General features: G+C 39.7%; 1 protein-coding gene across 3 annotated transcripts; it reads right to left on the minus strand.

The window, feature by feature from the left end:
- Positions 1-6,893: 6,893 nt before the first annotated feature.
- On the minus strand, positions 6,894-20,071 carry LOC146389142 (oxysterol-binding protein-related protein 7-like). Of its 3 annotated transcripts, none has more exons than XM_084926853.1 (23): positions 19,863-20,071; positions 18,042-18,261; positions 17,690-17,833; positions 17,519-17,572; positions 17,320-17,433; positions 17,069-17,227; positions 16,635-16,776; positions 16,363-16,481; positions 15,814-15,903; positions 15,564-15,705; positions 15,282-15,415; positions 14,093-14,185; positions 13,522-13,702; positions 13,340-13,414; positions 12,126-12,340; positions 11,880-12,017; positions 11,739-11,802; positions 11,563-11,641; positions 10,736-10,880; positions 10,487-10,637; positions 10,143-10,269; positions 9,918-10,040; positions 6,894-9,052 (listed from the first exon to the last, which is right to left on the minus strand). In XM_084926853.1, the coding sequence occupies exons 2-23, from the start codon at positions 18,207-18,209 to the stop codon at positions 8,944-8,946; spliced, it is 2,766 nt and encodes a 921-aa protein (XP_084782979.1). In that variant the 5' UTR covers positions 18,210-18,261; positions 19,863-20,071; the 3' UTR covers positions 6,894-8,943. The 3 variants fall into 3 exon arrangements, with proteins under 3 accessions (XP_084782979.1, XP_084782980.1, XP_084782977.1); XM_084926851.1 differs by having other exon boundaries at positions 6,895-9,052; positions 15,564-15,708; XM_084926854.1 differs by lacking the exon at positions 14,093-14,185 and having other exon boundaries at positions 15,564-15,708.
- Positions 20,072-25,270: the final 5,199 nt, after the last annotated feature.

Below are 25,270 nucleotides of genomic sequence, written 5' to 3' on the forward strand. Positions count from 1 at the left end.
GTTTTAAACTTTCATGAAGGAAGTTTAAGTTTTTAAACTTCCACTAAAAAAAAAAAAACAAGCTCTACCAGCTGCTTGGTAGAACTTGAAAAAGTTATTTTTCTTTTTTTCTATCAAGTTAGATAATTAAGTAGGACCTAAAATAAAAAAGTCTACTTGAGTGACATGCCTGGACTGAGCAACAACGTCCGTGTCGGAAAAGAAAGGCCCAAAACTGTAGCCTGTCAGCTGAAGCTTCAAATTGAGGTGTCCAAAAAGCAATGGGTGGCTACATTCGTGTTTTATATGAAGTTTTATATGAAGAGGATGCCCCTGGATATTCAGATAACACAGATGTCCCTTAAGTGGGAACTGGAGGCTGTCTCCAAAGGCGAGTCAATGTGCATGTTTAAATGTCCATATCAAGCAAATAAATGTATATGACATTGTACAAACGTTTTGGTCTCTGTGGCTTATTTCCCCTTCATAACAACTATCATTGGCCATTTATTTATTTATTTACAATGTAACCAATGATGTGAATTTTAACATATGCTGAAGTCTATCTTTTATATAGAGTCTGGACTGAGTTCATGGTAGATACCTTCCTGGTTTAAGCTAAAACGAAAACTTCAACTAAATCAAGACATTTAGTGTTATGTCAACAATTTTAAAATAATGTATGGTAATTTAAAATGTCCTTTAGTTTTATTTACAAATTTTCACAAATCTGCTGGAATATTCATAAATTTATGTAAATGATATAAATCTCCACATTAAACTAAACTAAGAAAATATAGAACTCTTATTATGCTCTCTGCAAGTTGGCTCCTGTGCAGAAGATGTGGACATGCATCCAGAACTATAAACAAATATTTTGACTCTTGGCTGCTATTGTTTTATGGATTACAGACAAACTTAGTTAGCATTAGAGCTGTTACAATGATGAGCAGCAAGGGTTCACTGTCTTGCTCAAGGTCACCAGTACCAGTGCCTGTGAATGAACATACGCTGGCTGCTGGAAGTGGAATGGAAGTTAAATTTAAGCTGATTACTGAGTGCTGCTGTCACAAAGCTGACAGGAAGGCGCAGGAGAGGTGTGAAGACTCCTGGTTAGCCTCTGTTTGGGTACACCTTCCTTTTATTTCATCGCTGTTTTTTTTTGTTTGTTTTTTTTACTTTATTTATATAGCACATTTAATAACAACAAAATGTTGACCTAAGTGCTTTACAAAGATAAAAAAAACAAACAAAAAAAAAAATTACACAGTAACAAATAACATTAATAACAAATACCTGGTAACAGATGACTAGGTGGATAGATAGGTAACTCTCATGCGGTGTTGAAAGCCAATGAGTAAAAATGTGTTTTAAGATGGGATTTGACGCCATTAGACGCCATTAAAGAGCTGAAGGCTGGCAAAGTAGCGGGACCAGACGGACTATGTGCCGAGTTTTATAAAGAATTCAGAGAAATTTTAGCTGGCCCGCTGCTGAACATGTACAATGACTCCTTTAAAAAGGGTCTCTTGCCCAATTCTTTAAGGGAAGCCAATATATCCCTTATACTTAAAAGGGGCAAGCTACCTGAAGATTGTGCCTCCTATAGGCCAATCTCTTTGTTGAATGTGGATCTGAAAATCCTCTCCAAGATATTAGCAAAACGTCTGGAACTTTTACTCCCCTCGCTTATTAATGAGGACCAAACGGGTTTTATTAAAGGGCGCAATTCATATAATAACATGCGTAGGTTGTTGAATATGATCCAGTTCTTCCAACAAAAATCTCTGCCTGGTGTGGTAATTTCCCTTGATGCCGAGAAGGCATTTGACCATGTTGAATGGTCTTACCTGTTTTTTACACTACATCAATTCGGTTTCAGTGGAAACTTTATAAACTGGATTAAGTTACTTTATAACAATCCCTGCTCTGCAGTTCTTACAAACGGGGTGCGGTCCTCCAACTTCCGGATACAGAAGGGAACCAGACAAGGTTGCCCCCTCTCCCCTTTGCTCTGTGCCCTAGCCATAGAACCATTGGCAGAGGCAGTACGAGTTCAGGTGGACATACATGGTCTATCTGTAGGACAAAGACAGCATAAGATTATTCTGTATGCTGATGATGTACTTGTTGTGTTGACTCGGCCGGAAAGATCAATCCCCTCTCTGGTTGAAACTATTAATAAGTTTAGTGAAATCTCAGGCTATAAAATTAATTTCAATAAATCAGAAGCGATGCCATTGGGCAGTCTGAAACAAAAACCACGGGCCCCTTCTCCATTTCCCTTCACTTGGTCCCCACAGGGCTTTACGTATCTGGGGATTAGGGTTACTCCCGCCTTTGAACAGATGCATAAAAGTAACTTTACCCCCCTATTTGAGCAGGTCAAATTAGATCTAGAGAGATGGAAGTCCTTACCGTTATCCTTGCTCGGTCGTATCGCTCTTCTGAAAATGAATATTCTACCCAAGCTACTTTACCCAATACAGATGGTTCCGACCCTTTTTCCACATAAAGCTATCCAAACTCTAAATGGCTGGTTCAGCTCCTTTGTTTGGGCAGGGAGGAAACCTCATCTTAAAATATCCACGTTATGTCTTCCATCCTTAAAAGGGGGCCTTGATTTCCCAGATATAAGGAAGTATCAGCTGAGCACCCATATGCGTATAGCTGCCAATTGGGTACAACAGCCTTCTCCTGTCTGGTTGGATATTGAGAGCTCTATGTCTAAATTCCCTTTGAAAAGTTTCCTTTTCTGGGAAAACTTAAGACCTTAACGATGTTCTGTAGCAACCCACTCATATTATCTACTGTTAAAGCTTGGCGAATGGTTCAAAAACTAGAAGGAAGGTCTCACTTAACATCTCTTTTCACTCCCTTATCCGATTATCCTCTTTTTCTGCCCGGGACCACTGACCCTGGCTTTCGGAACTGGGCTGCGAATGGTATTTCTACCTTTTCTGACTTAATGGATGGGTCTAACCTCATGTCCTTTGACCAGCTAATCTATAAATACAACATTCATAGGTGTTGCTGGGTCTGACATCCTGGTGCATTTCAGACCCAGCAACACGCTCAGACAAAAACTGGTTCACCCGAAAGACAAAACGCCAAAACACAGACTTAACAATGTGGTGTATGCTGTACAGTGTAGCGAGGAATGCCCAGACCTCTACATTGGAGAGACCAAACAGCCACTTCACAAGCGCATGGCACAACACAGAAGAGCCACCTCCACAGGACAAGACTCAGCAGTCCATCTACATCTTAAGGATAAAGGACACTCTTTCGAGGATGCCAATGTTCACATTTTGGACAGAGAGGACAGATGGTTTGAAAGAGGAGTGAAAGAAGCCATCTATGTCCACTGTGAGCGACCATCTTTGAACAGAGGCGGGGGTTTACGACACCAACTGTCTGCCATCTATAATCCAGTTTTGAGATCCCTTCCCAGACGCCTTAACGCCCACTCACATCCTGGGCCATCTGACCTCAGGAATTCGCATGATAAGGTGGGGCCAGGTTTCACAATGAACACACCCGAAACTCTGGCTGATTGGGACCCACACCCAGTTTCACACCTTGGCTCAGGCGATTAGAGGATCATCAGGGGGTCCTTTTGTCCCTCTGTGGGGGGATACTCCCACTAGGTTTATATCTGGGACTCTCCACCATTTGACCTTAGAACTGAAGAAGCTTCTCGGATGAGAGGTGAAACGTCTTCAAGTAAACTTAAAGAAGTCCAGACGCTTTTCTTTGCAAGCTCCTTTGACCATTCACTAATTGTACTCTCTAAATGTAGGGTTATAAAATGTCCGTAATATAGTTTGTGTACCTCCACTTGTGTAGAGTTAATGTTATGCTGTGTAGCTTAACATTAACTGTGACACATACATGGTTTCACATGTCTTGATGCATGCTCAATCATCCAGGTAAGTAAATCCCAAAAAGTTGATTCTGTTCATCTGGACGTTTTCAGTGGGAGAAACATTTCATCATCATCCAGGTGACTTCTTCAGTCTCAGCAGACTGCAGGTTTGCCCAACCTTATAAACGGTACAATGACTTAAACTAGCTCACTGAATGATCAGGGGGCTGTGAGGTGAAGCTCAGGATTTATCCAAAGGAGAGCTGCATCATTACAATCTCTTCCACTCTATAAACCTGAAATCTGTGTGGAACAGCTAACCAATCACATATGCAGAACAGCGCAAACATTATTTACTGTCGTGTAAAACAACAGGCATAAAGCTTGATTTTTTTCCCCCCGTGGCGTCAGATTTTGCACAAATTATATGTGACTCAGTTACAGTGGTAATTATTGCACACTTTCTGTAAATCCGAAAAACTTGATTTCACTTGTCAAATATCATTGTGGTCATCTGCTGATATATTTAAATGAAATTGCTGATGTAAAGAACCAATGATTTCTAAAGGAAAATCGTGAAGATTATCAGGGGTGCCCAGTGCTTTGCATACAACTGTATAAAGTCTCCTCCTGGAAGTGAAAAGCTTACAAATCCATATCCCATTAAGCAAGCTGCAAAGATAGCCCTGTTCACAACTGTCAGTCACAAATTGACTCTGAGCCTCTTTAGTAATTCCAGCAGCTTTTTAAGATCAGACGATGGTTTCATGCAACTGCAGACACTAGTAAACATCAGCCTTTGTAATGAAGATATTTTTCACAGGCTTTTCATGACCTCCATAACACACCGGGTTTAGAACACATCATAGCAAAGTAAGGTAGTCCATCTTCTGTAGTTTCAATACGGTGGACATCTGGCATCACATTGTTAAGGAGAGACAAGTGTAGGGCTGTTCCAATTCTCAGCAAATAGCTCTTCTCATTTCGTAAGTCCTTAGCAATTCTTTTACCGAGGAATAGGAGAGAGGTACTGCATGTGCGTGGAACACACCCCGTGTTTCCATCATTTCAGGGTTAACAAACATGGAGTTGTTATCTAAACCTGCTTCCTGGAATACCCCAGTGGGCTCTACACTACGAGTTCAATAAATCCAGGATATCTTTGTTCACTGACCCTAACATTGTCTATTAGTGGTGACACAAACCTTAACTCTTTAAGTTGACCCAGGGTTTCCCTTGGATGTTTACATGAAAGGGGTAGTGTTGGTAGCATCTGACTATTAAATTCAATTTTATATGACTTTCATATGACTGTTTATATGACTTTTCCTCTAAATATTATTATCCCTATGAGTGCCACCTACTCCAGAGACATTATCTAATGGTGGTAAAAATAGTTAAAAATCATAAACCTATACCAGTAAAACAACACGCAAAGGGATGAGCAGTGATGGGAATAACAGTGTTACAAGTAACGGTGTTACTTTTTTCAGTAACGAGCAATCTAACTAATTACTATTTCTATCGTTACAACACCGTTACCGTTACTAAGAAGAAAGTAACGCGACCGCACCACATTATTTTTTTTAGTAAACAGACGGTTGAAGCTGTCTTCCTACCGCATCTTATATCAGTTGCACGGAAGTAGCTGTAAGTAATCTGGACGCTACAGCTTTAAGCAGCTGCGTGCGCTCCCGCGGACGGCAATCACTGTCTGCCCAACGATCACTTTCTGGCACAACACCTGGAGCTAGAGGGCAAAACATTGGCAGGAGTGCTGCTGTTTGTCTGAGGAAGAATAAAGTAGTCGTGGTAAGCCAATCACATGACCACTTCAAGATGACAAAGCAATAAGGTGATATATACCAGTTTTTAAATTGTGTCGATAGGCCACGTAAAACCAGAGTCATGATAAACAATATACATGGCGTTTTTTCCTCAATAGTTTCGGCATGTTTAACGTCTAAGGACAGAGCTAGCAAGCACTCTCTGCTTATGACAACAACAAAAAAAAACCCAAAACAAACCTGCCCTTTTGTCTTGGTGGAAAAATGCACCATGTCAACCAATCAAAAATGATATGGCAACATGACATTTGGTTGTTTAGGAAGAGGGGGAAGTTTTAGGAGTGACAGCGAGAGAGAGAGAGAGAGAGCAGAAAAAGAGAGAGAGGGCGTTTTGAGATGTGAGAGATTTGTGACATTTAGCGTGTTTGGAGTGTGTAGTTAATGTGTCTTTTGTAGTTAGTGTGTAGTGTTGTGGATAGTTTTGTGTTGTGTGTCAGAACAATGAGGCGACTGCTTTCTCCAGGTAGAGAACAGGAGTGATACACCTGCTGCTGTCAGACCTGCAGGTATCAGGCTGTGATGTTCTCCTTTATAGTGGACAGAAATATTTGGAGTGGCACAAATAATTTGTGTGGCATCTTATTTAATGCAGAACACCTGATTGTTCTGTAAATAGTTTGAAATGGTTATTTAAAAAAGGGGTAAAAGGTAAATGGATGCAAATAGCTTTGTTGTTTGCAAAACTTGTGCATATGATTTTAAAATTGACGATTTATATTTGCATTTAAAGTTGTGAAATATGATTCATTAAACATGTTTATGGTTGTTACAGTAAAAAATATAACTTTCTATTCGGATTTTATGTTTTTTTTTCTGATTTTAGATCAATTGTGTTAATATAGTATGTCAAAATGAAATCATAACTGTAAATTCAGACACTTGAGGTTGTGCTGAAAAGAACGATACCAAACAAGGCAAAGTAAATAGTTTTTAAAGGTGAAATGTACAGGGAAAATCAAAAGTAGTTAAAAATGGGCAATTATACCCTGGACCCCAGAGGGTTTTTTTTTTTTTTTTTTTTTTTTAAGTAACGCAATAATTACTTTTCAAGTAATTAATTACTTTTAGAATATTGTAACTCAGTTACTAATTCAGTAACTTTTTTGAAGTAGTAACTAGTACTGTAATTAATTACTTTTTCAAAGTAACTTGCCCAACACTGGGGATGAGACAATATTATTTAATTGCATTTAATAGTTTCAATACCTGGTTGCGCACTCAGTGCCGTTTATCTCTGTAGCTGCACATTACAGCTCTGAAACTTTGAACTGGATCAGTTTAAACAGAGCTTACTGTTTCACAGCCCAATAGTCTGTTTGTCGCAGATCAAAGTGAAATTAATTTTATTGGCTGAACAGGTATTCTTGGTGTGTGTTTGTCTTTCCAGCTGTGTAAAAACAGACAAATAGGCAGATTTTGGCCTTTTGGTCACTGCTATTGGGTCAATACTGTTTATTTTTCCACCAGGCTAATAATCACAACAACATTTATAACAAACACATGGATATTCCATTAACAATGCAAGGCTTCATTCAGCAGTTTTAGTAAGGTGTGCCTTAACAAGCTGCACATATAAAGCATTCCACCAGCAGAGAATCCATGTTGCACTCAAAACATGCTTTACATAAAATAATCTATGAAAATGGAGTGCTTGATTTTAAACCCAAACTCTGAACATACCTGCTGCCTTTAGTTTTTAATTCTCTCAGCAGCTTGAATAAAACAGTCATTGAATTGTTCACTGTCAAAAGGAAAAACAAAAAGACAAAACCCACAAAATTTTACACCCACACACAGAGGTCTGAGGAATCTTCCAGAAAATGGTGCCACATTTTCTGGAGATCTGAAGGTCAGGTCAGCAGGTGGTGACGGCATGTCTCTTGATTTCTAATCTGGAACCAAACCTGCTCTGGAGCAGATTACGTTCACAGTTTAAGTTACCATGGTGATTTACCCCGATAAGAAGTGAACCGCATTAGTACAAAAAAAATTACCTGAATAAGCCAGAAGCCAGTTTTGTTGTAAAGACCTCTGGACAGGAGCAGGTCATGTGTTCAGCATAAGTTGTGATTTAGCCAGGTAAAAAGAAGTAGTTCACTTTCATGACAAAACTGACAAGGCCACATATCTTGCCAACTGTGTATAGTAAACCGCTTCAGTGGATGATAAGAGCATGCTTCAGTTGCTTTAGCATGTGCAACATAATGACAGCCTTGAAAGATAGAACAGCTATAGATTCTTCCTAAACCAAACAGGAGCATGAGTCAGCACTGGAGGATTTCACAACAACCACAGTTGCAAATATTCACTTCTTTATAAATACAAGTCCAGATTCTAGGCAGCAATTTTGCAGAAGTTTAGTAATGAACAGAAGTTTAATGTTGATCTAGAACCTTTTATTTGAAACTAAACCACTGAAAGAAAACATTCACAATGATTTAACAGCCATCTCTTTTCCTTATTAAAAATCCACTATTGAAACATAAAAACCCTTCACTGATTCAACTCACAGTCTAAATGTCTAAGAGGTGTTTCAGCTCATCAAGGACAGAGAGAAATGAAGAATGCTGGGTTGAAATGGCGCTTGATTCATTCTGGTATATGGACTCACCAATGTGACCCAACACAACATGCATACAGACTTTGTTTAAACAGTAAGACCCACTGAGAACAGCACCAGTTCACCTGCAAAATACCACATAAGCCCCTCTACAAGAAAGCATTTAACACTTTGAGCCTGATATTAAAATTTACAAACACATGACATAAAATGTTATAAATCACCTACTATTTACATCAAGAAAACATTTTACCCAATTTTTTCCTAAATGGCAGCAATTTAAAATAGAATTCAAGTTAAGCTTTGCTTCTTAAACATAAATGATAATATTTCAGATTTTCTTTATGGCAGAGAAAGGCAAAAAGGCAGGAAAGACATCCGGCTTCATCTAAATCAGTCTTCATTTGTACGTTAGTAGCATCTCATCTCTACACTGGAACCAAAATGAAACTAATGAGAGGTTCATTTATGCTTCTTAAAGCCCTTTCCCTCTATACCCTTGCACCACTGGTAGCAGTATTTTGGCCCTTTGGTCACTGCTGTTGGGTCAATACTGTTTATTCTTCACCGGGCAAATAATCACAAATAGTTATAGCTGATTACTTTTATTGACGACGTGTTCATTCTGCCATTATGTGTTCACATGGATCCGCTTTCATTCAGCCTCATATTCAGGTGGGTGTAGAGTTCTACCACAGATCCAGATTTTCAGTATTGGCAAAGCCAGGGTCTTTGCGGAGCATCCAGTATGTCCCATTGTACAGCCACACCTCTCTGCCAGCTTCATCCGCCGATTTTCTGGGAAAACAGACCAATTAGTGACATGCAACACTGGAACGTCATTCAACCTGGAAACATTAATAAGCCCAAATAAATAAAAATACATAGATTTCTGTGGGAAAATACAGACTCTTAGAACACTCTAAAGAATGTGACGTTTATAATCACATCCAAGAACCTCTTCTGTTGACAGTATCAGTGAGGCAGCCGATCACCACAAAACAAAAAACAGAACAAGCTGCTGATACCCAACTATGTTAGGCATCAAACATTTTATTTAAGCTCTTATTAGTTTCAGTTTTATTTGTCATATGCAAGTTAGCACAGGGTCAACATTGCAATGAAATGTGTTTGACGAGCAGCAGTCACTCAGCAGCATGATACAGTAGAAGAAAATATAATAAAATAAAATAAAATAATAAACAAATAGCCATTAGCCACTGACCTAACAGTTTAGTTAGGTCTTTAAAACCACCTTAAAATTAAGGCCATCCTATACCCTGTCTGAGAAACAATCCTGGATGTTGTTTTTTTTTGTTTTTAAATAAATGGGTCCCCCTCCACCTCCTTTTAACCTGCCATCATGTTTATTATTTAGTGCTTTAAATACCAGCTTTTACCACCATTATTGGTTGGACAGAGTAATCTCTTTCCATCTTGTGGTCTTTGTTACATTCAAAATAATATCCAAATACTCCCATATTAAAAGGCATGCGCTTGAGCAAATCTAAACAGATTAGAAAATGACATTTATATACATTTCCTACAGAAAAAGGCTGATACTGAAGAAAAGGACACCAGATGTGTTGCTGCTTGAATTATTAACTAGACTTTTGACAGTCCACCACAAAACCAGAGCGAGGCAACGAGGAAAGCTTCTCACCTGAAGAACCTGGGGATGTGTTCCTCCCCTTTCTTGGCCATTTCTTTCCTCCTTTCCCTTTGGTTCTCCTCCACCTCATCCTTCCTTTTATCTGCTTCTGCTATTTTTCCCTCCTCCAGGAGCCTGATAGAGCAGACAAGAGTAAGGAATTGGAGCGCACAGAAGATGGTGCAGAAATGTCTGTCAGTCTACCATAGTTTAAATTAAACAAGATCTTGTGGATACCTCTGGTCCGGTCTGAAACGTGTGTCCGTAGGTGGAAGGACAGCCTTCAATTCTGAAGTCAGTTCATTAAGTTCCCTGGCATAACTTGAGAAGCCATAGAACTTGACATAGTCATCAGGCTGTACATCTGTATAGAAAAGGATATCGTGGATTTTTAAAGATCTTTCATCTAAAACTTGAACATAGTTGACAAAACTCAGCGTTTGTATATAAAGTAGATTAGCTTAATCATTTGTGGAAGAGATCAATGAGTCAGTCTTGGCTCAGGTTGAAGGTGGTCTTTACATGAATCATAGGATTGGAGTAATTTGTGAGGGATTTGAGCGCTGAACAGTGGTACTCACTGGGTTTCCAGATACATTTTGGTGTAGGTAGAGTATCACAGAAAATGCCTTCATGCCAGAGACCTCCGAAACGATGAATCACTGACCCAGCCTGGTCCAGAACCACACCCTGCACCTCATTCTTACTGCTGTCCGAGCTCCAGTAGCGGGACTGGGATGAAAAGATGAAGGCACTTAGCACAATTTCAATGCATTACATGGACCTCTGGCTAAATTAGAAAAAAAATATGCATATGTGCATGTCCTTACCTTGACAAAGGTAATCTTGCAGGTGCACACATCACTCTTTGTGTTTCTGATGATCACCTCACCATAGTGCTCCAAAGAGCGTTGCTGACTCAGGACATTGTGGATACATGTAACGGCCTTATTCCATTCATAGTGATCACCATACCTAAACAAAAAACAAACAAATTATACTGTGATCATTGCATAATGAAATTGAAACAGTTTTTAAATGTAGATGATTCGTACAGGCTCAAATTGTATATGGATTTCTAGAAATGCTGGTGCCTTGTGACAGCAAACTGCAAACCAGCCATCCTTTGCTTTAGTCTATCTTGTTTACTTTTTACTAACATTTATAATATTGTCACTTCTGTGTCAGCATTTGTATCCAAAAAGCCTCAAGATAGTCTTCAAGGTCTCCCACTCATCCAATCAATCTTCTAGCCTGTTTGCATTTCTCCTTTTTATCTGGACAAATCACGCCTTTGAAAAATTAAGCCAACATGCAAGTGCCAGAAACTGCACTTCCTTCAGTGGACAGTTTGGTGAAATTGTCCAGCTTTGGAGCAACATTAGGCCAGTTATTTATTTAAAAACAAAAAAACTAAACAAACAAACAAACAAACAAACAAACAAACAAACATACACGCTTTTGATCAGTCCCTTTTTTTATAAAAACATTATTGTATGTAAAGGTTTCAATTATTCACCAATCTTGATATAGAGCAATGATTCTTTGTCATCTCTTGTACTAGTGTATGGTGTTGTATACTACTACTACTGAAATATTAAAACACTGTCCCTTTGTTTGACATCTTTTATGGTTAAAAGTGGCATAAAATCATCACCTGGGTAGGTTAACATTAACCAGTCCAGAAGAGATGATCTCCACAGACTTGCCCCAAAACTTGTACTTCCATCTCTGATCTGAGAGCAGAGTTAAAGAAAGAAAAGCTGCAGTGTTAGGTCTGATTGCTGTATATCTGAGACTTGCTTAAGAAACCAAAAAACCAAAACAACACACCTTGCCAGAAAGTGAAGTTTTCTGACTCTGCATGGCAAGCAGAGATGGGTGGATGGTGGCTGACCTGAGAACATAAGACAATACAGCATTAAAGTATGTTCTAAAACACCAATAAGCCGAATCATTGTGTCTTCAGGTTACCTGTTCACTAATGTATTGGAATCCTTTGTCTTCTCTGTAATTCTCATACGTTTCACCCAGGACAGGGTTGAAGGGTTTGTAACGATTCCTCCAGGATGCCCAGGCATAACCAGAGATGGAGAATGCTGCTACATAAACCTAAAAACAAACAAGACAAAATTTTCCTAAATCCTCAACAAGCCTTACACCAAATTCAACTTGATTTGACCCCCAGCGGGTCAGAAATCATAAGCAATCCCAACACACCATCCTCTCATATGGATCATCAATGTTGCTGGCAATGTCCAGCAGCTCAGAGTACTCCAGTTCTTCACTGAGCCTCTGCAGCAATGAGAGTGGCTCATTGAGAGCAACTGGCATAGACACTCTGGACAGATCCTTGCCAATGTTGTTGTAGAGGATGGTCATAATGCCAATGTGGCTGTTGTCTGCGCAGGGGGCAGGCAGGGTAGTGCGACGACCTGCATGGTAACACCACAAAACAGCGTAACATATTAAACAAAATGGATGATTAAAAATACAAAAAACACAAAATGAGATAAACCTGGTCCACTCTAACCAAGAATAATCACAATATCCACATGTTCCAGGCCTCACTGGTGGTGCTTCCAAAACCTTTTATGGCAGCGGTCCTCAATGCCAGGGCTACGGACCGGTACCGGTCCGTGAGTTGAGGCTTGGGTATGAAATTTATGGTTTTCAGGGTTTTAATCGTTATTTTTAAACTCTGTTTCCCTGGGTCTTTCCCTGTGTGTTATGAATAAATCTTTTTTTGGTACCGGTACTGGTTTTATTTTGTTGTATTTATCCACGACATCTTAAAGGCCGGTCTGTGAAAATGTTGTCAGACATAAACTGGTCCGTGGCGCAAAAAAGGTTGGGGACTGCTGTTTTATGGCATGTTTCGAGATTCTTAAGATCCTTATTAAATTACAGGCCATACATGGTTAGAAATGTTGAAGGTCTCCCAAATGACAATTAAATAGTCTAGTATGGAAACTGCCACGCATCAACATGCAGAGCCCTCTGGAGGATTATTGGCAGCTCTTTACCCAGTCTACAGAACATTTACACCTCATGCTGCATTCGTAAAGCCACTAGCATCATGGCTGACCCGCATCACCCCTCCCACCAACTGTTTACTCCTCCTCCATCCAGAAGATGACTCTGCAGCATCAGGAACAGGTCAGCAAGATTTTTTTATTTTTATTTTTTTTAAAAACAGTTTGCACCTTTGATCCAGGAGGACATCATTTTGTCCCACTGTATACTTGAGTGTATATTGTAGAGTTTTATTGTCAACCCAACAAAGCTCTACTGGACTAAACATAATTGAGGTAGGTTTTGGAGTCATGTTTAGCACCAGTTATGGCAGAAACTCATATTAGCCCAGATTCATATTAGCGGTTACCATGTTGAAATATAAATTTCCAGGTTTGCTTAACAGAAGATGACTTTACCAGTATCAGGAGGCACTGGCCGTGGCTTGTGACTTGCGCTGTTCAAACTTTCTCTGTAGTTAAGAGTAGCAGCAGCTGTGGAGGACAGAGGAAACAATGACTTGATGTTTTTGTTTCATGTTAACCTTTGTTGTGACACAGAAAATCGTGCAGTGGTGATTTATTTGAAAGTAAATACTCACAATGTCCTTCTTCAGGCTCTGATGTGCTAGTGGTGGTAATGTCACTCAGGCCCGATTCATCAGAAGCCTCGGCCTCTGACGAAGTCTCGCACACTATTACCTCGCTAGCATCAAAATACTCTGCCATAGAATCTGCCACTGAAGGTGGACGGTTACTGTGACGACTTAAGGAAGGCGTTCTCTGTAAGGATGAAACATGGTTCCAGCTATAGTTTGACCATTTAAGTCCAATAAACAAGTCTACCTGTAAGGTGTGCGAAGTGAATTCAGAACAGTGACGACTGACATGCACAGTTATTTCCAACAGGTGCTACCCACACAACTTGCTCTGTAAGAATTGTAGGTGCAGCTGTCCCAACTGTGAATAACAGCAGCACCACCACCCACATCACTAGACTGTAAATCATTCCATGTTTTCCTTCTTTTGACCAAAGTTTCCCACAATCTTATAGCTTCAGTCAGATAAAATTTCTTCATGATCCTGAGCTAGAATTCAATGTTAATCAGGATGATTATTAGTGACACCAGAAAAAAATAAATAATAATAATGCTACACACATACACTACACACCTGGTCTGGACGGACAGTGCAGAAGGATTCTTCAGAAGAGTCAGAGGACAGGGAAAGCGAATGGACTTTGGTCAGATGGGACTGTATATCAAGCTGCATGCGCGCAGGCACACATGCACACAAGCCATGCAGGAGAAGTGCAGAAGAAACACACAGGATCAAAAATGCATGCAGCGAATATCACGCACACTCCAAAGCACAAACACAGCAGAGGTGAGGCAAATATTACTTGTTGCCAAGTGCAGTTGCTCTCCAGTACAATCAAACTGAATTATGTATAATATCTTAGCAAGGACAGAGCTTTTTAGTGGGCCAGGTAGGACTTTAGTAAATGAACTTAGTACAGGTTAGGAAAGGTCCCTTCAGACATTTAGTATTTCTGAATTATCCATCACTGTGGATATCAGTTGATAGCCAGTTGCCAAGCAACTATTAACAAAACACCCTCTTGCAAAAAAAAAAAAAAAGGATCTTTATCAATCAACTCTTCGTAGAAAAACTATTTATTTACCCTTTAAACTCACTAAATTATGGTTAGTAAACAACTCTAAAGCGATTTTGAACAAGAGGGTGAAAGTCTCACCAGTTTCCAGTAGAGTGCTATAACAGTAAATAAACAGGGTAATAACATACATTTATTAACCATGGGATATGTTCATCACTGTGGATATCAGTTGATAGCCAGTTGCCAAGCAACTATTAACAAAATAAAGCCCAAAGTCACAGCCGCTGATGTTCAAACATGCAGTCACATGCACCATGGTAAGAAGCCAAGAGGAAAGCAAGAAGTGTTGCATAAGCACAGTCAGTCTGACAGCAGGAGCCAACAAGTCCCTGACCTGACTGCTTTGTTTCAGTATGCGACAATCTTTTTATATGCATATTTGTGTGTGAAAAGAAAGGAATACTTGAGGTGTGTTCCTTTAAGTTCCACCTGTATTAACTTGTGCCCGTCTTACCTAAAAACAGCCCAAACCTGCTCAACAGTATCACTAAGGGCTGGGCCCATTGTTGCCGTTTGCAGGGCTACACTAAGATTTAGAGTGTTGGAAAGACACTAACTGGGGTATGGTGAAGGATCTAGTCTGTGTTTTTATCTGGTTCATGACATCAAGAATTAGAAGTCAGGTTAAGTTTGCTTCCACATAGGCCAGAAGTGTCCATGTTTGTATACATATGTGTATGTTACCTCAGACAATGTGCTACAGATGGTAGCAAGCTGCTGTGAGGTGTTCTGCCGCATGTCTGGGCCGGTCCAGGCTTGCCTCAGTCTCTCACGCTCCAAGGTCAAAACCTCATGAATGGACTTCAGAGAACTGTGAACTGCAACACAGCAAAAGCGTAAGTGATAGATGAGGATTTTCACACTCTCAGCAATATGTCAAGATGTGTCAGGGAATATGTAAAGGGAAAAAAAAGTCAATGCTAATGCTGAGAGCTTCAGACTAGCCAAGTGGCAGCAAGGCCATACCTCTCTGAGAAGCAGTGCAGATCTCCTGGTGGAGCTTCTTAGCTTCAGGTGAGGTGACTTGAGGATTGGACAGCTGAGAGTAGACGTAGTTTGGAATGGACTGAACAGAAGTGGAATTTGTGCTCAGATGACTGGAAGTGAACTGCTGGAGATGAAGAGAAAAGGAAAAGAGTCACAGAGTTGTATGAGGCTAAACAGTGGTGAGCTGTCTGATGGTACTGTAACAAGACATTAAGTAACAAATTCCTACCATTCCCCCCATGGCCTCAGCACGAGACAGAGTCCTGGAGTGACCCGGCATTCGCCCATTCTTTTTCTTGGGTTTTTCCAGGGAGAGATTCTAAACACAGAAGTACAAAATTATAGCCTCTTTTTCCAGACCATTTTCTTTTGCAGGTTAGGGTGGAGCAATTCTGAAGCTGAGAATGAAATCCCAACAGCATCATATCACAGTTCCATCCTATAGTTTATATATGGTGCTGTTAAGGCTAATCTGGTATATAGTTGGTTAAGATAGTGAATGACCTGGAAAAATATTTCAGAATGAGCGATTATGGGTGTATTTTGTTTAATTTCTTTTTGCATTTCCTAAAGAAAAACTATGGTGAAGTGTTACAGCCTTTTTACTGGATGCCTATTGTGCTTGATACCATAAATTTTAAAGCCCATTTAAAACATTCATTTCAGATTTTTGCTTCGATTAAACATCAAACTTTCTGTGAAATTACTTCTCCCCCCCCGGTTGTTAAATATTCTTTGACAAGTGACACACATTCACATTTGGGACCAGCATACTTGCCTGCATGCTGATTCGCATCTCCAGGTCTGTGTTAGTGATAGGGTAGCCTCCTTCCAGCCAATTCAGTCTCTGGATAAGTTGAGCCAGTTCTGTCAGATCTGCCTGACAACGAGCCAGTTCTGATAGGCAGTGGGTTAAAGGTCACAGTTTAGAAATGGAACGAAGAGACAAGCACACCTACTGATCAAATCTGTATTCATTGTTAAATATGGAGGACATATGATCAAGAATCAGGCCTCTCTTTCTGGCGCCATCTCTAACGCAGCTCTCACCATTGGAGGTTGCATCTATGTCGTGGGTCTGCTGCAGCCAAGCTGATACCTTGCTGGTCACACCTGGTTGACTGGCAACAGCTGGGGCAGGACTTGCCATCTCTGGATGGTACACCGATGCAGAGCTGGCATAGTGAGGAATCTGCAGGATCATATATCAAGGTTAAAAGAAAGCACTTTCACAATGACAGTATCTGTAGGCAACTGCTGTTTTTCAGACTACAGTGATCATGGATTACATAAATACCATTTTCTGTATTATTTGATAGTCAGCTGTCTAAAGTATTATCATCCAAATTATTAATACTCAAACATTTTTTGGTCGCAAAAATGTTCAGTCTATCTGCGATTCTCCATTTGATTGGATTCCTATAGCACAAAGTAAATTTCCTTTCAGCTGTGGACAGTTTACTGGAGCAGGAAGTTATACTGACTGTTGCTCTGCTTTGCTGAGAGAAAGCCGGGAGAGTGCTCTGGCCCAAAGAAAGCGCATGAAGCACACCACGGTGGACACTCATGGCCTCATTTTTTCTGAACACACGATGGGCACACAGCTTGGTCAACCAGATGTAGAAAATGTCGTGACTTTTTGCCTAATACCAGAGAGAAGAGAACTTATTTAATTTGGATACATCTGATTCTAGCCACAGTAAACACTTGACTCATCCTGGAACCAATAAGTTACCTTGAGGTGATACAGGTTGTCTCCAGCATCCAGGTCTATGCGTTTGGTCTTCTTATTCACAGACATGACAGCCATGCTGATGTCCAGAGAGCCATGCAGCTTCCCTCTTTGAATCTAAACACAATGGCAGAGGACATTTAACACTTTATTCTTCATCAGAGCGTATCATTATTGTTTGATGTTTTTGTGTTGGACTTACATCTTGCTGGGTCTTTGAGTACTTGAGAATGCCTTTCTCCAACAGAAAGTACCTCTAAAAAGAGAGTTTGGCAAATTAGTTGTTGATAAAAATCTTCACTGTTCAACCCTGCAGGATTTTCTATAGTTTCACTGAGAAACTGGAAGAGCAAAATAGTTTAAATTCTCTCACTTTGTGCCAGCCTTTGAGCGGATATTTTCTCCTTTTCATCAAGTAGCCCTCACAGATCCCAGGAATACTGAGATCTCCAGATGACCCTGGAACCAAGCCCCTGTCAACATGCTGCAAGCCATCCACTACCTCCCAGTGACGAGACTGATAGAGACAGAAAGCACTTTAAAATTACATTTATGAAAACACAGCTTTTAGTTTCAGGTGTCAGTCAACATGTGGAGGAATTCTGTGATATGGATTGCAAGAGGGGGCAGAAATGGAGAAAATCTCTGGAAGCCCATTTGTACCAAGTGGGTTACAGTTTTATCTTTTACTTTACAATATAATTAGTGTCTTTTTTTCTTTTTACCTGTTTTGAGTGCTTGCCAGAACCTGTGCTGCTGCTCCGTGAGTGGCCAGGTCTGAAAGTGCTTGCTGGGGATTTGTCAAGGCCACTAATCACTGACTGGCTGCTACTGAGAGGTGGTGGACAAACCTGAGGGTCCATTGGTGCAATGTAATGAGAGTAGCGTTGCATGGAGAGAAATGACCTTCAACCCAAGTTGTTTCTCATGGCAATGTACACAGTGCTGGGGGGACAAGAAAAAGCTTCATGACAAGTCAAAAAGATAACATACAAATGTACAACATCACAGTCACAGTCAAAGCAAAATTAAAGCCGAGTTGGAAAGGTGGATAACAGGAATTACACAAGCAGAGTTTTAAAAACCTTCTTCTAAAAGAAACAAATGTATCCACAGACATGCAACTTTCGACTTTTAAAGTAATATGTTTAAGAACAAAAGAAGCCTGGGTGGAACCATGATTCTAGTTTGTCCAAGAGTTACAAGTGGTCCTTTTACAGTACAAACAGAAACAAATCTACAGTCTCATTGTTTGTCTAAACTGCAGGCATAAGGCAATATTTTATCTGTGTCTGTAATGATGTCACCATTAAGTTCCTGACTTTAACAACATTAAAGTCAGGAACTGAGAAGATATAATTGTCTCACCAAACGTAAAAAAGAAAAAACAAAAAAAACCAAACATTTTAAAACCATTTTAGAACTTTAATCTTAGATTGGCTCGTAAAATTTAATGTGGATTAAGGATTAAGACAAATTATTTGTTATGAACATAGAGGTGACAAATTAAAGGTATTATGAACCCTTCAACCATATACTCAGACCATCTGGTAGCCCTTACGCTATGGGGAGCATTTTCCTCCAATGGTCCGTGTCCATGTTTTCCCTCAAAGGGAAGGGCACCTGCAATCAAAAGCAGGATTTTCCTGTAGAGGAAAGGAATGACCGCTAAAGGGACTTCGGGAGTTTTATTTGACTGCCATGTTTGTGTGTGTGTGATATCATACTTCCTGCCACTGAAATCACGAGGTAATGAAAGAAGTCTAGATCTTACTAGTCTGTTAAGTCAAGCAGGTGGACAATTAAATGCATAATTAAAAAAAAAAAAACAAAAAAAACAAAAAACAGTCTTATGGTCCACTGAGCCAACAGTGGTTCTTCCTACTCGATTTGGAAGGGAAGTCGGAAGACCCTTACACCCAATTCCAACACTTACATTTGTTTTTTCATTCAGACAGATCAGCTTACATGAGGAAGAATCACTGACAAAATTCCAGTCTGAAATACCAAGAAGTCTTAACCAGAGACTGGTGTCCGTTTGTTGCTTAAGGCATGCAGCTTTGAGCACATAATCTGTACTTAAAGGAAATTTGGATTTGCATGTGACTGCATGTTTTCTCTTCAGGTTTGGAACAGTTGCACCTTTACCCTTCTCTCTTTGTGGAATATTAATCACATGTTAATCTTAATGTCCTACTTGGGGACAACTACAACTATAGAGAATGTGATCAATGCCTGACACAATCTACTTAGTTTACAGATGATTCAGGTCTGACTTTCAGTATATGGATAGAAAAACCTCCATCAAAACTAAAACTAACTACTAACTAATCATGGCTTACATTTGGGTGATATGACAGCAAATACAGGATTGCATATAGTAAACAAAGATATAAAAGTTTATCCATACAATCAACAACAAACAGTAAAAAAGTAGACAACTACATCAACAGTGATATTTGTGACTATGTATCTATGTAGAATGCACATAAAAGTCATATAAAATAGTGGGAAGGCACAGAGACAAAATAGTAAATGAAACACACCTGTGTTGGACTGACAAGCTGCAGCAGCAGGACTCCACAGACAGTTCCTTATACCTTCTCCCAGAAACAATTGTAGAGCTGTAAAATGTCTTCTGTGGAGAAAAATCACAGCACAGAGACTTTCCTAGGGTGTTCCTTCACTGTGTGATCTCCCTGCTCTTGTCCTCTGAGTTAAACAAAAAGCAATACCACACCTGACTGATGATGTGCTTGTTAGACTGGTGTAAATCAAAGCCAGTGGGTATCTGGGCGGGGCTGAAAGCTAAGGAACATGACCTGACCAAACAGGCCTTCCAACTTTGTCATCTCAAAGATGGCATGCGTTAGAACAGATTTGCAATCAACAGATATGCCAAAGTCTTGAGTTACTTTCAGTAATTAGTTCTGACCTACAAAGGTCTTAAAGAGAGTAATGAGCTGACAATTCTGTCTGATATCAGAGTGGTTTTCTGAAAGCAACCTGCTGAAAATGTGAATGTCAATGTTTACATCAGTGAGAAAGTCATTTTCCTTTAATGTCTGTATGGGTTCTCAGTCTACCAGGTACCATGGTAGCCCTTTTTCACACCTTGGATGGGAGGTGGCTCTTCAAGAAACTTAAAGAAGTCCAGTTGCTTTCTTTTAAGCTCCTTCGCATGCATACACACACAGGCAGACACACATGCACACATATTTTGCTGCCCCAAACTACTCAGTAAATCTGAAACAAAAAGGAACCCCCTGCAGGCTTGGCTTCAGGATTAAAGCTAGAGTTACATTTAGGTTTGGTACTCTGTTGTGATGGTCAAATGTAGAGTTAAGGGGGGCATAAGATTATGAGTATTGATTAATATTTATCACTGAATGTCCTCACAAAGATAAGTAAACATACATGCCTGAGTGTTTTGTGTGCTTGTAGGTGTGTGTGCCCCCACTGTACACAGAGTGAGGAAGACAGCAATAACTCCACTGGAAACAGAAAATTATTTCTATCTTACAACTGTGGTCTACATACACTCATCATGGACTTGGATGTCGTGGTATTTGGACGTTATAAATGATTTCTTTGAACTGTTCTTTTTATCAAGATTTGAGTGCAGAGGTTTGACTTTATTTTTGATTTTCTATAAGATACATACAAGGTCAAAAATGTAGAAATAAGCTTAAAGACACTGGTACAGAAATAAAGGAACACATAGAAAACACAGATCTTAAAGGAAAAAAATCTTGCTGGGTATATATTGTTGAAATGGACTGAGTAATATGTTAGGAATGAAAGGATGCCATATTTTTTTTTTGATGGAAATGAACATTATTGTCTTACAGAGGACTAGAAATACGCCTCAAAAATGAAAGTGAAAAAATGTGGCAGATTAGTCCATATTGCTGAAATTTCATTGGTGCAGCTCAAAATGGTACTTTGTATGGCCACCGTGTGCTTTTAAGCATGCCTGACAATATTGTGGCATGCTCCTAATGAGATAACAGATGATATCCTGCTAGATCTTCTCCCAAATCTGGACCAAGACTGTCTGAGGTGGAAAGTTACAGACAAAATAACATTCTCCATAGTTTCTCCACGCTCTATCCAAGAACACTGCACCAGTGCTGGGCCTGCCATTTCTGGTATTCTCTGGCAAATGCCAGTTTGGCTCCATAGTGTTGGGCAGTAAGCACAGGGCCCACTAGATTTGTGTAAATTTGACAAGCTGAACGCATTCTGTACTGTACAGGAGAAAAGGCACGAGATTGATTGACAATGGGCTACAGCCATTGTTGGGGGCTTGGATCTCTCCTATGGAGTCTGTTTCTGACTCTTTGGTCAAAGACATTCCCACCATTGGCCTGCTGGATGTCATTTTTCAGTGGTCAGGGAGTACTCATCCTGTTCCTCCTTGCTCAAACTTCTACAGCCCTGTCCAGCTCTCCTAGAGTAGCTGCTTGTCTCCTGTAATCCCCTGCATGCTCTTGAGACTGTGTTGGGAGACACTGTAATGGTAATGGAATACAGTGGTCCCTCGCTATAACGCGGTTCACCTTTCGCGGCCTCGCTGTTTCGCAGATTTTTTTTCGTGCAATTTTGCATGCATTTTTTTTTTAACAGCGCATTGTGTTCTGCATCCTGACTGGCTGTAGCCCATTGTCAATCAATCTCGTGCCATGTCGCCTATACAGTACAGAATGCGTTCAGCTTGTCAAATTTACACAAATCTTTGATTGCTAGCGGTGTGACTCTGAAGTGCTGTACTTTATGTTTTTAAGTTTTCTCCCCAACAAACACAACAATGTTGACGAAATGTTTTGCACCCTCAAAGGCAACAGTGGGTGCCTTTGGTTTGATCCTATAATACTGGACTTATTTTTCTACGAAGGTTTGAACTTTGAGAGTTTAAACAAGAGAGAAAAGTGTGAAAATGTTCATGCCTGTCTGAGAAAAGTGTGTAAAGTGTGTAGTGAGGGGTTTTACAGCCTTAAAACATCTATAATAATTGTAAAAAAAAAATTAAGTTGTCTACTTTGCGGATTTCACTTATTGCGGGCTCTGGATAGTAGAAAAGAGTTACCAGATGACTGGGAAAGTAAAACTGAAGTGGTGAGAAAAACTGCCAAGAGGTCTTTGGTGTATCCTCTGGACAGGGAAAAGAGGATAAGGAGACTAGTGTAATGAGGAAGTACAGGAAAGTGTTTGAAGAAAGAGGTTAACAAAGAAAGGTGGGTGAGGAAAGGTGTAAGGCAAAGAGAGGTAGGGAAAGGCTTACATTATGGATCAGCTCTGAGCCTTCTTGTTTGCGATGGTGATTCACAGATGAGGTCAGGCAGTAGTCTCTGTGAGGTATGATGTTTGCAGAAAGCACTGCACAGTCAGAGGGCCTCGAGAGGTGGAGGTATGCTCTGGAGAAAAGGAGAACGAAAGTCAATATAAACAAGACAGAATACATCTATATGAATAAGTTAATAACTCAAAATTTTGAGTTATGTTTCTCGAAATTTTGAGTTAATAAGTCAAAATTTTGAGTTAATAAGTCGAAATTTCGAGTTATGGATACTTGTTTTTTGGTTTTTTTTAGTGGCGGAAACGGTCTTCCACAGTTTAGAGACGCTGGCATTTGGCAAAAATATAGGAGACAGAGCTGGAGGTAGCAGAATTGAAGATGTTAAAGGTCTCCATGAGAGTAGGAGAAATGAGTATATCAAAGGGACGGGTCAGGTTAATAAGGAAAGGCATGGACATGTGCAAAGGAGGGATAGTGGATGTTGAATGCGGAGTTGCTGGAGGAAAAGAGTAAAGTCACATAGAAGATTCGTGGATTAGGTGTGGAGAATCTCACTGTTGTTTTCAGTGATATATATATCTATATATATGTGTGTGTGTGTGTGTGTGTGTGTGTGTGTATACATATACAGTGTTGGGAAGTAATGGAATACATGTACCGGCATTACGTATTTAAAATACAAAATATAATAATAATAATAATAATAATAATAATAATAATAATAAAAATTTGAAAGCGCCTTTCAAAACACTCAAGGTCACTGTACACAGTAGAATAAAAGCAAGCAGTTTACAGAATCATAAAAGCATAAGACATAAACAAATAAAATATGAGTAACTGTATTCTGTTACAGTTACCGTTTAAAAAGGTGGTATTCAGAATACAGTTACTTTGTTGAAATAAATGGATAGCACAGCGGTATTTTCCTGTTTCATTAGGCTATTCCTTCTCTATCAAACAAAACACGCGTTAAGAGGCTCTAATGCCTGCGTGTCAATCTCGCGGCCCATGTCACCCCTACTTGCGGCCCGCATAATGATGTGAAGAAATATTTTAAAAAATTATTTACAAAAATTATTTAATATGAAGGCAATAGGCAGAGTGTTACAGGCATCGCCCTAAAGAATGTAGCCTCATGGGCAGTGTAGTCCGTGCTGCAGGGAGAATGGACTGCCATACCCGTTATGTGTCTGTGAGCGAGGGAGGGAGAAAAAGAGAAAAGTACAAGTTGTCACCGACCAGAAATGGCAGATGGAAGCATGTAAATATAATAATAACCACTGCAGCCAAAAAGAGTGCCTGACGAGCCCAGTTGTAAGTAAGCTATTAAGACTTGACTGTACACTGTGTTCGTGTTTTCCTCCGAAACAATAAGTTCCGTTGGAGCAGCCTTTCAAGCCTCTCTCTGTCTCTCGCTAGCAAAGTTGACCCAGACAACAAAGTAAAGCTAGTTTTCGCCTACGAGCCCGACATGAACCCGACATACTAGCCAGAGGTCCCTTTACTACGGTTCGGAGCCGCGGACCTGTTTTATATACGTGCGGAATAGTTTTCTATACGAGATCGCTGCAAAAAGTGCAGCCTTACCTAATGTCCACCCTGCTGTTACTCATTTTATATTAAGATTTAAACATCTAGTTGGTATTGGTTAGAGATGGCACGATACCACTTTTTTAAGTCCAATACCGATACCGATATCATAAATTTGGATATCTGCCGATACCGATATGAATCCGATATAGTGTGTTTTTTAATCAATAAAACTGTTTTTTTTAATATCTTGCTGCATTTTGTATAAGTTCATACTCAAGTTTAAATAAACAACAACACTAAAGCTATTCTGTTATACCTGTATGTAAAAAATACACTGCACCCAAAATATTTCATAGTTCAGCAATACTGATCAATCTAATAAACTTAAACCTACTCCATCCTTCCTATTCTGGTATTTTAAAGAGTACTTAGCAGAAATATTAAGTAACCTAACTAACAGGGTTGCAAACTCCCAGCAAAAAAAAATAGGGAACCACCCCCCACCCTCCACCTCACTGCATCAACTTTAATTTGATGCAGTGTGAAAAAAAATGCACAGAAATAAATTATTTTTCAAGAATAATTAAATAGATTCAACATCTTTCTTCTACAGAACTGCAGACTGCACAGATGGTACCTTCCCAAAGGAAAAAGTAGTATAGCTTAGGGTATATTAGACTTAACAGTTACTATATACAGTAATGGACTTCTATACATTTTACATCAGATTAAAACTTTGGGTGTAAGATTCCGATAATTATTTATTAAAAGCTACACATTTTAAATGAGAATAAGAAAGAAAAGTATGTCTTTGTGCCCCCATTTTCCCTGTTAATGCCTTATTGGCCCCCCTGGCTAAACTTTGCTAGATCCGCCCCTGCACAGTTACCAGCCGTCAGCTACGTAGAAAAGGATCCTGGTCTAGAAAGTAATATTAAATAAATTCTAACAACAGCTTATCAAGGTTAAACGTGCTGCTGTTGTTTAGCCGCTGGTTTCCTCTTTCTGGTGCAAAGTGGGCCAAAAACAAAGAAGAGAGACGGACTCACAACAGAAAAGCCAATCAGCTGATCATTAATCAGTTTCACGATTGAAGTAGCAACAGGAGAGGGAGGGAGAGAG

The sequence above is a fragment of the Perissodus microlepis genome, chromosome 4 (assembly GCF_051167445.1).
Source record: "Perissodus microlepis isolate ML-2025 ecotype Zambia chromosome 4, ASM5116744v1, whole genome shotgun sequence".
In the NCBI taxonomy this organism is placed as follows: Eukaryota; Metazoa; Chordata; class Actinopteri; order Cichliformes; family Cichlidae; genus Perissodus; species Perissodus microlepis.